The following is a 14,721-nucleotide window of genomic DNA, read 5'->3' on the forward strand; positions in this document are numbered from 1 at the left end:
AACTTGGTTAGAGGAATCAGACCATCGCCTGAACTGAATTCTTATGGAAATAGGATAGCCTATGTCTTTTAATTCATTATGAAAAAAATATTTAAGTAATCTCCACAAGTTTATAGAAGTGGTTGATATTTAAATGGAAAGTCTTTGAAGTTTGCCAGATTTTTTTTTTTTTTTTTTTTTTTTTGTCGTCGGATGCCGACGAATTAAAATTACTAAATGAAAGCAGTAAAAAGAATGAAAGATTGGTGCGTAAGCACAGGTCAAAAACACATGAAGAACGATAATCCCACACAGAAATAATATTTAGGCTACAATACGTGAAACAATTAAATATATTGAAATAGCCTGTATTTGAAAATGCATAGAAAATAAAGCTTAAAGAGGATATTTCATTTTATGTGTAAATATGTGTACATAGGCTATCTGAAAATATATTCATGCATCATATAGTTTCAAGTGAGTTTTTGCATGTTTACTATTTCTAAAGCTAGGCTGTATTATATTATAGCCTATATATATATATATATATATATATATATATATATATATATATATATATATATATATATATATATATATATATATATATATATATATAATTCATTGGTAAATATTTTTTATCTGTTGGTATTTGTTTGCTAGAATCCATGATACCATGAAGGCCAACAACATTAGAGAAAATAAATGCAGAGTAATTACATTTTAAACATTAGGTACGTTTTTATCCCTGTGTGCACCAAACCCATCTTGAGTTTAAAATAATTACTAAAATAATTAATTAATTAAAATAATTACCCATCAAAGAACGTTTGAAAAGTGACACTACTGACTTCAGAAGGGACTTTCTGTGGTCGGGGGAGAGCATCTTGACAGCAAACACTTTTTATTTGTATGATTGAAGCTATTTCATGTCTACTATATAGGGTTTAAAGAATCTGAAAGCACTAAAGACTGGATCACAAAAGCGTTTTTGTAATAATTACATATTTAATGAGATTTTAAATGATGTCATGGTTTAACTCTATGTTAACTGTATGTTTATTTGTGCAAATGTTGCTTGATTGTGACGTGTTTAATGTGCGTGCGCGTTAATATATTCGAGTTGCGTTCAAACCGTTCAAACACTGGAGCGGCTCGGAGTTGCCATGGAAACTGGGAACCGTCAACTGACAAGCAGCAAAACTCCGTCTCTCGCTGTTTTCACTGGTTTCAGGTGAGTTTATAGTCTCTAAAATCACACAAGTAATACATAAAACTGTTCCTGACACGTTTCTTACCTGTAATTGACACGCTTCTGTTGAATATTTACTTTAAAGAAATGGTTACGTGTCTTCGAAAACTTCAGTTAGCATTAGCCGTTTTCAGAAGAGCTAACATAACAGGCTATCGATTGAGCTCTTGCTTATGAAAGTTTGGGCTTTTAATCACATCTTTATGTGTAGAAAACATTTTTTGATAGTTATGCAAAGGTTTAGCTGGTAATTAGTAAGCTAATTTATTTAACCTAAAAGTATGCGATGTAACACTAATCGGTGACGTCACTTACACGTAGCCGAAAATCAGATGAAAACTCATTGTAAACAAATATTGATATCATAAAAAATTATTACAGGACTGAAAAAAACCCTCTACAACCTAGGAGGAAGCTCCCAAGGTTTCAACATTTCTCAATGGAGCTTTTGACAGAATCAGGTGAACAGAGGAAGTTCATAATTTAATATGTATTGCATTAATTTCACAATATATCTCACCTATATCACCATGCATCTGTAGTTTTCTTTCACAAAATTATATATATATATATATATATATATATATATATATATATATATGAACAATACTGAATGATCAAACCTTAAAATATAAAATCTGTTATCTTAAGAAATGTATTTATATTATTTACTTTGTTCTTCCTCTTTTCTACATTTTAACCTCTGCAAGCTAGAGCTTGGTTCATTGTAATAAACCTGGCATTATATATGAAATATGTTTGACTCTTTGACAAATTGCATTTTATGTTCCTAGATCCTCCCATGCTGATGGCCTGCAGCATCCCAGCAGAGTTGAGCACAATCTCTAAGGCTATAAAACCATATGATGTTTGAGTAAGCTCAAGCTCAAAAGTTTGGGGTCTGTAAGATTTTTTATGTTTTTTGAAATAAGTCTCACATTTAAAATCATTAACCCCAGGTTGTTTAATAATAATAATAATAATAATAATACATTTTATGTGTAATGCTCTTTATATTAAACAAAATCTCAAGAAAAAGTGAGATTGTCATTGAAAAGCCTGTAATCTAAATAATCAGCTAAATGAAGAAGGCAACAAATATAATTAGGGATGCACTGTTATGAAAATTTTGGCTGATACTGAGAACTTTATATTTGAAAGCCAATAACCGATATATGAGCCGAACATAATTTTTGTTAGCATTAGTTAACCAACAATGAATTAACAATACTTCTACAGGATTTATCAATCTTAGTTCATGTTAATCTCAACATTTTCAGATCCAAAGTTGTGTGTTAAGATTAAGTAATACACTGTAAATGGACTGTTAATAAACAAACATTTTATTAGTAACATTAACAAATGTTATTGCTCTCTGTTCGTGTTAATGCATTAGCAAATGAGACCTTATTTGTGAAATGTTACCAACAATTATATTGCCTAACAAAAACAAAAAAAAAGCCTAAATAATATTGCAAACAAGTCTTAGGAAATATATTATTACAACTTATATTCGCACAAAATCACACACAGGTGAATACCTAAAACTCCTGAGGATGCTCTTCCCTGAAATTGGTACAATAAAGGGCTGCAGGTTATTAACTCAACAAAATGCGTCCTATATGAGATCAATCAGATGTTGTCTACATAAACTTAATATTACGACACATGCTTAAAATGACGCAAATGCACAAGCGATCTTTACTCCTGGTCAGAATGCGTTGGTGACGCGCTCTTCTCACAACAAAACTGAAACACAGCTAAACCCAGAGAATTCACAACGTTTTATTACAAAAAAAAGTCCTCAATACAGTGTTATGTATATGACAGTCCCAGTAGTTATTAATGCTAAGCATTTCTGTTTAAACTGCGCACGCTGAAGCTAGACCGATAAAATGAAGCACTTTATAATTACATACACAGATTAAATATAATATTACAACTTACAATGGCACAAAATGCTGCGAATGCACAAGCGAACTTGACAGTGCTCGTCATGAAGGTGTAACTCCGTGGACTTGCTCTTCCCTCAACAAACGCGCTGTAACACAACAATCTTGCTGCAAATGTTGCACAAAAATGTAGTTTCCTGTTTGAAGTGATTCCAATCATATTTCGAGCAATTCAAGCCCATCATGGCGGACAGCGCTCCTGTGTCTCAGTTTAAGGAAATAAGACATTATCTATCGGCTTGAATATATCGGTCACATTTTCTTATCGGATCAATAAGAATAATATAAAAAAAAAAGCTCATATATCGTCTGATAACGATATTTTGCTGATATATCATGCATCCCTAAATATAATGTTATAATTGTAGTTATGATAATTAATTTAACTGTTATGATAGCAGGCTGTCATGTTCGTTAATATATTTTATTTCATTTCTCTAGGTTTGTTTTGAGTTATGTTTGCCAATGAGACAGAGACCATACTGCACAGTGTTCCACTCAAAGGTATTTATTTGTATGTATGTATTTTTACTAGAGATGCACCGATTTTGTAATTTTGTGACCCACCGATACCAATTTTTGACAATTTTCTTTTAATAATTAACACCATATACCAACAAAAACTACTTTTCTAACACTGACTATCACAGCAAGCCTAGTTGCTGTAAAGGTCTTGAAGTATCTGTGTTTATTACACGGCTCTGTGAAATACTTGATTCTGATTGGTCAATCGCTCATTCCAGCGGTACGTTATTTCCAGATAACACCCGCTCATCCGGGTACTGCGAGTTATCTTGACTGGTACTACTTCTATGCTTAACGCTGGCGCCATCTTGTGGCTTAAACAGCCGTGGGTTACAATGGAAGACTTCAAGGCGGGTTTCCTTTATAACGTTTTAAATATGGATATTTCATATCGCTTCGCCTCGGGGTCCTGATCACTCTGAAGGGGTTTATTCTGCGATAACAACCGGCCTGGGTGTACATTATCCCTTACTTAATATATGACTAGTTGTTTTTTTCAAATTAATCAGTACAATCTCAGAACGGCTTTGGAGATGAAGTTCATCTGTTCATGTCGTCACAAGCTACTAGGGCTGGGTATTGACACAAATTTCACAATTGGATTTGATTACATGACATTGTTTACAATCCGTTACTGACATGTTTCTCAAGTGATACGGATTTCATTAAGTTGTCCTGTATCTTTTAACACACTTTCAGATGCTCATCCATGTTTATTTGGCACTGGTTCTCTTGAGCTGAGAACTTTGACTTGATTGAAAAGTTTTTCACTTTCTACTCTCATTAGCTCATGATATAATTTTTATAGCATTTATATACTACTACTACTATTACTTCTGCTACTACTACTAATACTATTATTATTATGTTAATTTTATTAAGCAAAGTTATTAACAAAGATCTTTAAAAAAAAATAAAAAAATAATGACCTAATTAGAAAATGACTTACTATGAAAATACAGTTTTACTTATATCTGTCTTTCCTTTTACTTTACAGCACATCACTGACCAGCTTTGTGACACGGATTCAAGATTTCCACCATTCCATTTATCCAAATGAGGTTAGTAAATACGTGGAGTTTTTTTTAATTCTATATGAAAATTAAAAGAAATGTGACAAGGTCACTGGTCTTCTCATAAAATGCCATGTTAAAGCAATATTCAGATGGGTGAGTTGAGAAATCATTCCTTTTGGGGAATATCATACCACAAATATTGTATATTCAGCTAAATTGAAATTGAACCTGGAAATTATCATTTGTGATACTGTATACCAGAGATGCTTGATAAAGGGTATGTATGATGGATTTAGAACTGTTCTATTTTTATTGCAGGTTTTCAGGGATACCCAGTTAAAGGCATCAAGACCCCAGATGTTTGCCTGGACAGATGTACCAACAGTCCACCACACCGACCTCTGCTTTTGCATAGATGGCTGATTTACTACCATGTTCTGTGCTATATTATTATGTGTGTGTTGCTATTATTATAGCAAAACTGAGCACCGGTGACAGTGAAATGTGTAGTTTTAAAGAATAGTCACACATCACTAAATGTAAATCATACAGAAATGCGCATGATTGGCCAAAATTTTACTGATCTACAAACGTTTGAGCCTGAGTTTCTTAATTTGTAGAATTGGATTTGTGCACTTGCAATGAAGATTTTAAAAAGGTTGTTTTGTGTTTGGGAACGAGAAAGGGAAAAAAACTACTAAGCTTGCAACTCTTAAAACTTTTTCTTGATGATTTAATGGAAATATTGTCTACAAATTCCACTGTCACAGTTGTTCAGTTTTGCTACACTAATACTAGATATCAGTATAGTCAATATTCAGATCTCTTTTTTCCCCAAGCACATTTAACAATGCCAATTACATCAAACTTCTTAACTATAAACAATATGCCGGTACTCATCAAACCTGCACCTATTTGATCAAAAATACAGTAAAAACTGTAATATTATGAAATATTACTACAAGTTAAAATAATTGTTTTCTATTTTAATTGACTTCTGTAAATCCTGTGATCAAAGCTGAATTTTCAGCATCATTACTTCAGTGACACATGATCCTTCAGAAATCATTTTGTCTCATAATAGTTTAATCAATAGTCTCAGTCACAGTTAGAAAAGAAGCAGTGATAGTGAATTGTGACAATGTTCTGCCTAAAATCTCCTTTGTGCCCTAATAAAAATAATATAGGCTATTTGGTGCAAAAGAACATGACCAGTTTTATTCCTGAGTAAATATTGCATTTGTGTAAATTGGTATATAATTAAAATTGGTATATAATTAACTTTGATATTTCTGTGTATTTGAGTGTAAATGCCTTTTCTATATTGTAAACCCATACGAAAGGAAAATATATTTACCAATATATTACTTGAAATATATTATAATATATTGTAAATACATGGAATAATATATTGATGGTATTATACAATATATTATATATTCCTGTAATATATTGCAAAATATACAAATGATTGCCGCTTTCATATATTGCAATATTTTGGAGAATATAAATATTAAATCCTATATATGTGAATATATTGCCTAATGTATTACATGATATTTTCCAATATACTGCAACATATTTTTGTTTCATAAGGGAATGTTTTTTATACAGAAGGTTTGTATACTCTATGTAGGCTATTTGTAACTGTATTTGGTAAATATTAAAGCAATGTTAACTGAATGTGATGTGTGTATTTATCTATTAGTATTAAGTATTTAAGATTTTAAAACAAGTAGAAAATGACTGTTATACAGTTGCTTCACCTAACTGAAATCAGCATCAATATTAGGTATAAACCATTAGATCGATTTTAAGTTGATTCTATAACGTTGTTTCACCCAACTGAAAATCAACATCGTTTCAACGTTAGGTAAGCAAACCAATTACGTCGATTTTATGTTAGTTTTGAATGGCGTGTCTGACGTTGGTTCAACATTACTTCGATGAGCAAAACGATGCCGGATCGACGTCGGAGATCAACGTCGTTTCGATGTCACGAGAAACGTCGTTTCTATGTTGATTCAATGTCAGTTTGCTATCATATGGTACTAATAGTTGGCATAAAATCTTTTGGTGTTTCGGTTTCGGCCAAGAATTTTTATTTCTGTGCATCCCTACTGACAATGTTCTGTTCGGTGTGTCGTCAACACGCTTCAGAAGATGCCAAAACTAATAGTTTCATTGTTGGGACTAAAAACCTAAAACTAGAAGCCATAAAAGATCACGAATCATCCAAATGCCACATCCAGGTAAAAAAAAAAAAGCGCACAGAGCCCTACTCATTTAATGAAATGTATATCAGTTCATGGTTTGTGTGTGTATAAGAGAGATAGAGAAATGTCAGTATTTCATTGAGACTTGAGATAAATAGAGCTTGTAGTATTAATTTTTCACATGCAGTTACACATTGTCGGTTAAAAACAAGCAAGTGGCTGGTAAAAACATGGAGTGGCTGGTAGATTTTGAAATCCACCAGCCACAGTGGCCGGTGGACAAAAAAGTTAATTTCCATCCCTGGCTTTAACACACGAATGTCTTCCCTACTTGAGCTGGAACTTTATTAAAAATAATGTTCAACCACTCATTCCTAATATTAGAATGCAAAGGAAGCTTATGCAGCGACTGTGTTTTTTTATAACCAGGAATAGAGCAATATCTTGCTATCTTCTTCGGCATGTTAATTGATGCTGGCTAGCACATCCGAACAGCTCCTTGAGTCGGTGGGCGGGGCTACTGAATTACACGTGCTAATTATTCTGTAGAGGCGGTGTTTCATCACTCGATTACATCAGGAAGCAGAAGCACACAATCGTTTTCTTGGCCTGGTGTCTATAAAGGTTTTTCTTTGATAAAGGTTTTTCTTTGACTAACAAGGCTTATCAAGTTTTCAGCTCTGAAATTTACAGGATTTTCTTATATTACTATGACATGACCTTTTATATATCAAAAGCTCAAGGGAAAGTTGATTTCTCAATTTATCAAAACTGAAGATACCTTGCACACACTGGAATTGTCAAGATGTTTAAGAGTAATGTGTATTATAAACAATCAGGATATCTTACACATGAAAAGTTCTGATGCAAAAAACCTCTACGTCCATGTTTTCTTGTCAATGAAAAGGCTATTAGTCAGCTATTGAAATGTCTTAATTGCAAAAATGTCACTTTAGTCAATTCATTAATTAAATCTCTGTTAAATCTCTTTGGACAACAAGACACAGCCTAAACAGGTTCAGTAAGGTGCACTTTCACGGCTTAATGTTTGTAACTGATTAATAAATGGTTCACGTGTTCACTTTACATTAAGGTTCACTTTCACAGGTGATTAATGTTTGTAACTCATCAATAAATGGTTTATGTGTTCACTTTACATTGAGGTTCACTTTCACATGTGAATAATGTTTGTAATTGATTAATAAATGGTTTATGTGTTCACTTTACATTACGGTTAACTTTCACTGGTTAATAATGTTTGTAATTAATTAATAAATGTTCACTAGAGTTCACCTTTTTAAAATAAAGTTTGACAATTTCATCTTGATAATCAAGAAATCAGTTTTTATACACAGCTGTGGAGTGGACAGGCATCGTGCAGCTTTTTTGTGGAATATCATGGGTATAATTTCTGTAATTTCTGGTAAGGAACATTTTTAAGAAAAGTTGCAGTCATGAGAGATTAATGAGAAAACCAAAAATATACCACACCATTCAGATAGTCTTATTTTTGCTGCATCATAAAATAAATCAGGAATAATATATGAACACTTTATAAAGGGATAAAATTCATCACATTTTAATCGCATTAAAATAAAAGATAAATAAGCACTGCAATTTGGAATTCCACGTTACTTCCGCCCTAATTTTCCTTATGTAAATTTGGTCTGGCATGAGCCTCTGACGTCTTCGCAGTGGCAGGAGTGTTGCCAAGTCTGCTGTTTTCCCGCGAATGATCATCACTCAGGATCGATACAACCCCGTCGCCAGCAATGGAACCGTGGCCACACACCACCTAACGGTCCACATTGGGAGGATAACGTTTCTGTGAACACAGTCATATATGATGAACTAAAAGCATATAAACTCTTGGGCAGAAAAAAAAGAAAAAAAAATATTATCTATTCTCTTTTATAAACTAATGCTCAACTATATACTCAATAACGTGTAGTTCTATAACCTGATAACTAAGTCATAACAGTTTCCTAAACCCCAGGAATTCATAAAATCATGTTTTCGCTTGAAGGAGGAACAGAAAGCACGTAGCGCTAGAGCGCTACTGAACTGAGCGATTCGGCTGGTTTTATCATATAGACATGGCAACCCTGAATGGCAGTCATATGACTGTATGAGGATGCAAGTCCGTTGTTATCATGTGTCGATACAGGATTCACAAGCTTTATTTAAGTAAATAAAGACATTTATCAAGAAGTTCTCGGTTCTCTTCACGTGGTATCTGCAACTTTATCGTTTCAATGGAGTTTATTCGACAATTTGGGATTTTATTTGGGATTGCAGTGCTTTCCTGTGCGCGTGCGGACAAGTCTCAGGTAACGTTAACGTTAAATACAGCTACGAGTGTCACTCTGTAGGACCTGTTTTGTCCTAAAATTGTAATTTTATGTTAGTGGAGACCTTAAATACACGCTTCTTTGTTCGACGATTATGCAGGCTGAAGTATAATTCAAGATTAATGTTACAGTGGTGCATGGCAAACACTGTATTTTTCTACAAAATGCATTTTTAGTTCATTTATTTAATTGTTTATATTATAAAAATATTAGAGTTAAGTTACTGAAAAGGCCTTGAAAAACATGTTGACACACACCAAACGTAATTTGTCATGTGAAAAAGATTTCTTTATCGCTTTGTTTTATCTTTGTAATTCTCCATACCTCCCACAGATTGACCCATTGATATATGATGAGCAGTTGCTGTGGGTCGGTGGAGGAGCTGGTCAGGTCAACACTTTCAGGATTCCTCTGCTAACCTTCACATTACGTGGTAGTCTGCTGGCTTTCTCTGAAGCCAGGAAAATGTCTTCTGGTGACATAGGGGCGAAGTTCATTGCACTGAGACGCTCCACAGACAGAGGTGGATCATCCATCACACCGGCTCACAACTGAAATGCTTTATAAGTTTATTCATAAATGACTATTGCTTAAGATGAAACTGAATTCCAATCTCTTGTATTTCTCAGGTGCGACCTGGTCTCCCACCTCATTCATAGTGGACGATGGTTCTCTAGCAGATGGGCTGAACTTAGGTTCAGTAGTTGTGGATGAGGAAACTGGCGCTGTGATACTCATCTACTCATTGTGCTTCCACCATCACAATTGCAACCCCTCCAGCACTATGATGGTGCAGAGCCTGGATGACGGGTTCACCTGGAGCGCCCCACGAAACCTGTCCATTGAGCTGGGGGTGAAGAGCTTTGCTCCGGGGCCTGGCTTTGGAATTCAGGTGTGGTTAGCGCTACCTGCTTTCTGTTCCTCCTTCAAATTCAAACTAAAACATGATTTTATGAATTCCTGTTGTTTATGATACTGTTATGACTTCTGAGGTTATATAAAAGTACATTTTATTGTGTATATGTGGTTAATCATTGGTTTATAAAGGAGAACGGATACACTAATGTGACCCTTTTCATTTTTTTACTGCTCAAAAGCAGTTTATATGCTTTTATTTCATCATATGCCTGTGTTCACAGAAACGTTATCCTCCCAATGTGGGCCGTTTGGTGGTATGTGGCCATGGTTCCATTTCTGGTGATGGAGTCTTCTGTATCCTGAGTGATGATCATGGTAAATCCTGGAGATATGGAGCTGCTCTGAAGAGCATTCCTTACAACCAGCCTAAACAAGAGCTGGACTTCAACCCAGATGAGTGTCAGGTAATATTACACACCTTCATCTAAAAAACTATGAATATACTGTATATGACTGTATATGCGTTCCCACTTGTAGTTCGGTTGGTTTGGTTTGTTTGGTCCGGACCAAAAAACAAAAAAAAACATATGGTCCGCTTAGTGTTCACACTAAGCATGGGTCTTTCACACTTGCTTTGATTGCCTGGATCCGAACCCGAGTTTGATTTTTTAGTTTTTCCAGTTGAGTAATATCTTTGCTACCAGAGCTGGGTAGATTACAAATTGTAATCGGTTACTGATAACAAATTGCATGACAAAAATTGTAGTTAGTAACGTAATCCATTACATTACATATTTAAGGTCATGTAATCAGACTATTTTTGTATTACTTTTAGATTACTTTTGACCTAACTTGTTTATTAGATTGATATTGATATAAAAATACAAAGAGAAAGAAAATATATTCCAGTCTTTGCTATCAACAACATGAAGTGCATTAAATATTATATTATATTTGTTTGTGATGGAAATGCAGGGGTTCCTACGTTTAATGATAAGCTATTAAGTAATTAAATCATAAAAATGATAAAATAAGAACATATAAAACAATCAAAATAAAACACTTACTAAATTTTTTATTTGTTTACCTTCATGTCATATGACCATTAACCGACATCAGAGAATTACAACACTAAGTGTGTCCCATTGGGCAATCAGTTCTACACAAACGTGTGGTCTTCACGTTCACTTGAACACTTGAACCAAATACCAATACCAATACCAATGTGTCATATAAGTAGACAAGTGGTCAAGTGTAGAGTATTTGGACAGATTCATTATTCACTTTCTGTAGGACACCCCTCTATTGAATATGCAGCATATGTTTGAATTGCTGCAGTGTGGACACATTTTGTTTATCTCTTGAAAATGCAGACAGACTAAACAAAGATTAACTAGTGGTACTTTTATTGCTAGCTGTCATGTGGTTTCAGTCTTTCATTGTGAATATTTAATTGTAAGTGTACAGTTTCCTCATACTTCCTCAAGACATGAAAATTGTAGCCATGATATATTGGTTAAAAATGAGATAAATATCCAGCTAAATTCACAATAAGAAAAAATAAATAAAATAAGTTGTGGTTGCCAGTAATTCATTGAAAAAATAAAATAAATAAAGTATCAGGAGATGGAATATATATATATATATATATATATATATATATATATATATATATATATATATATATATATATATTCCATCTCCTGATACTAATGGTAAATTACCATTATATCACTAGACATATATATATATATATATATATATATATATATATATATATATATATATATATATATAATGTCTAGTGATATAATGGTAATTTACCATTAGTATCAGGAGATGGAATATATATATATATATATATATATATATATATATATATATATATATATATATATATATATATATATATATATATATATATATATATATATATATATATATATATATATATATTCCATCTCCTGATACTAATTGTAAATTACCATTATAATATTTATTACTATTACATCTAGTGATATAATGGTAATTTACCAATCCAGAAGGACCAAAATCAGCCTTTTAACTTAAAATGTACTGGTAAACAACATAATAATATAGGTGGTATAATAAAAATAAATCTTTATATCTGTCTGTCTGTCTGTGGATTTTGCAGACATTTAACCAAATGTCTGACATTCCACTTTAAGCTTGATTTTGGTTGAATGTTAATAATATAATTACACATCCAAGTGTCCGACCATATATAAAGCCACAATATCAACATCAACAATAGATTTTAAACATTTAAAAAAAGTTTTTTTCCATTTCCTGAAAAGTAGTGGATTTGGACATACAAGGTTTCTGCCCGACAGCGACAATATAATGCAATGTTAAACAATTTACTCTTTTCATTGTGTGGTTTACAGTTAACCAATTAACAGGTTTTTACTGTACTGTACTCTATTCTTTTTCTGTAAAACTTACAAACATGTTTAAAAGTGTAGAATTGATATTAAACATCTGCACCACTTGATTTCCCGTTTGACTTGACACATTCCCCTCCCTTATGTCTGCCGTAACAGCCAGTAGAACTAGAGGACGGAAGCATAGTCATCAATGTACGCAACCAGAACAACTACCACTGCCGCTGTCGAATAATAGTACGGAGTTTGGACGGTGGCGAGTCTCTGCCTGTGGAGGAGCTGGTATTTGACAAAACGCTGATTGATCCCGTCGTTGCAGCTGGTGCCCTGCAGAAAAAAGGAGTGATGTACTTCACCAACCCGTCTAATACTCAGCACAGTGAGGAAAAGCAGTTCACAAAGTCTTACTTATAAATAAAGTTAAAAAAAACAAAGTTCATTTTGGACAATGTTATATACATATAAAAATCCAAGTTTAATCTTAATGTAACATTAATTTTTGTTTTCTTGCACAGGGGTCAATCTAACTCTTCGCTGGTCATTAACTGATGGAAAGTCTTGGGAAAAGGAGGCGGTCCAGATCTGGGCGGGGCCAAGCGGTTATTCGACTATGACGTCATTCAATGGGGATTCTCCAGAGGACAACAAATACATCTTCGTCATTTACGAAAAGGGCCATAGAGATTACTGGGAGACAATCTCTTTTGCCAAAATCCATCTATATGGAGGGAAATAGCGTTGCAGGTGGAGAAGCCAAGAAAAGGGATATTTAGGACTTTTAAAATTGACTTTTTGGAGAAAATCAAGATACTGGCCTGATGCAAAATAATTTTTACATTTCTCAACATCACTTTTGGGATTTTGGCGGGTCTGTACTATGCACTGATATGAATAGATATGAATTCCACTCCAGAAAAAATCAAGACATCCAGCTTCATTTTAAGATTGTATATACTGTATACAGTAACATAATATAAAACAACTATTATTTTACCTACTGGTAATTTTACTGGTGTCACTCCAATGCACAGATCTTTCTGGATTATGTGAAAGTGTTTTGAAGAAGGTTTTCTTCAGTTCTTTGTGCAGTTGGTGAGCTGCACATGTTTATTGAGACTATTTGGTGGATTTTAACTCCTCAGGTGACGTTTGTCTTGCCAAAACTTTATAATGTAATCTTAAAATGGTTGTTTTCTATTGTAAAACAGGTAGTGATTTGAATGTCTTGAAATAAATGAATGTACACTATGTAACTTTTTTTGTTCAAAAGTCATATGAGCGAGTACATCGTAAATCCATCTTGCAAACTTTTTTTTTTTTTTTTTTTTGTCTTATCCTGAATTACTGCAGTACTCATACAAAAAGGGTTTATATTCAGACCATTATAAACCGGGCGACACAACAGTAGCCTAAGTACCTGCATGATACATCATATACATAGACCCATGTTTTGTTTATTAACCACTAGAGTTAAAAAGTTAGAGTACCAATAGTTACATGGTGTACATTTAAATACAGAAATGTGATTTGATTTTACCTTTAGGTGTTTCTCCAGTCCTTGGTCATGCCTAAATACATAGACCCATGTTTTGTTTATTAACCACTAGAGTTAAAAAGTTAGAGTACCAAAAGTTACATGGTGTACATTTAAATACAGAAATGTGATTTGATTTTACCTTTAGGTGTTTCTCCAGTCCTTGGTCATGCCTAAATTAAGTAAGGCCTTGAATGTCACAGAAGCTAAGACACGGGTTTGAGACACATAGCAAGCAGTGTTTTCTCCACTGTACAACTGTGAAGTCAGAAAACCCATTTTATATCCATTGTTTATTTACACAATCTGGACATTTTGTGGCCCCAGATGTTGTAATTTTAAATGACAGCCATTTATGTTGGTAAAATCCTACTGTAAGCAACTTAAATATTACATGTTGAAAATCTTTCACCATTTTACATTTGATACTAACACTTGATTTTTGACTTGATTTTCTGGATTGCACAGGGACATCTTTCATTGTTCAATTAATGTTTCTATTTTGATACAGTTTCCATCAAATAAAATGCATAAGAATACAGCTTTTCTTTAAATGAATCAGATTTTCACAAAAATGTTCTTAACACAAATGTGTACCATTTAATTAGATTCACCTGTCACCTGTTCACCTCC

The 14,721-nt window shown here is 33.4% G+C and overlaps 1 protein-coding gene and 1 long non-coding RNA gene across 4 annotated transcripts; both read left to right on the forward strand.

The window, feature by feature from the left end:
- Nucleotides 1–905: 905 nt before the first annotated feature.
- LOC137048211 (uncharacterized) lies at nt 906–6,407 on the forward strand. Of its 3 annotated transcripts, none has more exons than XR_010899343.1 (6): nt 906–1,213; nt 1,613–1,692; nt 2,026–2,134; nt 3,625–3,687; nt 4,706–4,769; nt 5,043–6,407. It is a non-coding gene; the product is annotated as an uncharacterized lncRNA (long non-coding RNA). The 3 variants fall into 3 exon arrangements; XR_010899341.1 differs by having other exon boundaries at nt 908–1,213; nt 2,026–2,130; XR_010899342.1 differs by having other exon boundaries at nt 909–1,213; nt 2,026–2,105.
- Nucleotides 6,408–9,043: 2,636 nt separating this feature from the next.
- LOC137048007 (sialidase-1-like) lies at nt 9,044–14,627 on the forward strand. Its single transcript, XM_067425959.1, has 6 exons — nt 9,044–9,270; nt 9,625–9,814; nt 9,921–10,183; nt 10,431–10,613; nt 12,714–12,933; nt 13,070–14,627. The coding sequence occupies exons 1-6, from the start codon at nt 9,196–9,198 to the stop codon at nt 13,288–13,290; spliced, it is 1,152 nt and encodes a 383-aa protein (XP_067282060.1). The 5' UTR covers nt 9,044–9,195; the 3' UTR covers nt 13,291–14,627.
- The last annotated feature ends 94 nt before the right edge of the window (nt 14,628–14,721 follow it).

Source organism: Pseudorasbora parva, chromosome 19 (genome assembly GCF_024679245.1).
Source record: "Pseudorasbora parva isolate DD20220531a chromosome 19, ASM2467924v1, whole genome shotgun sequence".
In the NCBI taxonomy this organism is placed as follows: domain Eukaryota; kingdom Metazoa; phylum Chordata; class Actinopteri; order Cypriniformes; family Gobionidae; genus Pseudorasbora; species Pseudorasbora parva.

Coding starts and splice junctions, on each gene's coding strand:
- LOC137048007 (XM_067425959.1), top strand. CDS start 9,196: ATGGAGTTTATTCGACAATTTGGGATTTTATTTGGGATTGCAGTGCTT. Junction 9,271..9,624: donor CGCGTGCGGACAAGTCTCAG/GTAACGTTAACG, acceptor TACCTCCCACAG/ATTGACCCATTGATATATGA. Junction 10,184..10,430: donor GGCCTGGCTTTGGAATTCAG/GTGTGGTTAGCG, acceptor CTGTGTTCACAG/AAACGTTATCCTCCCAATGT.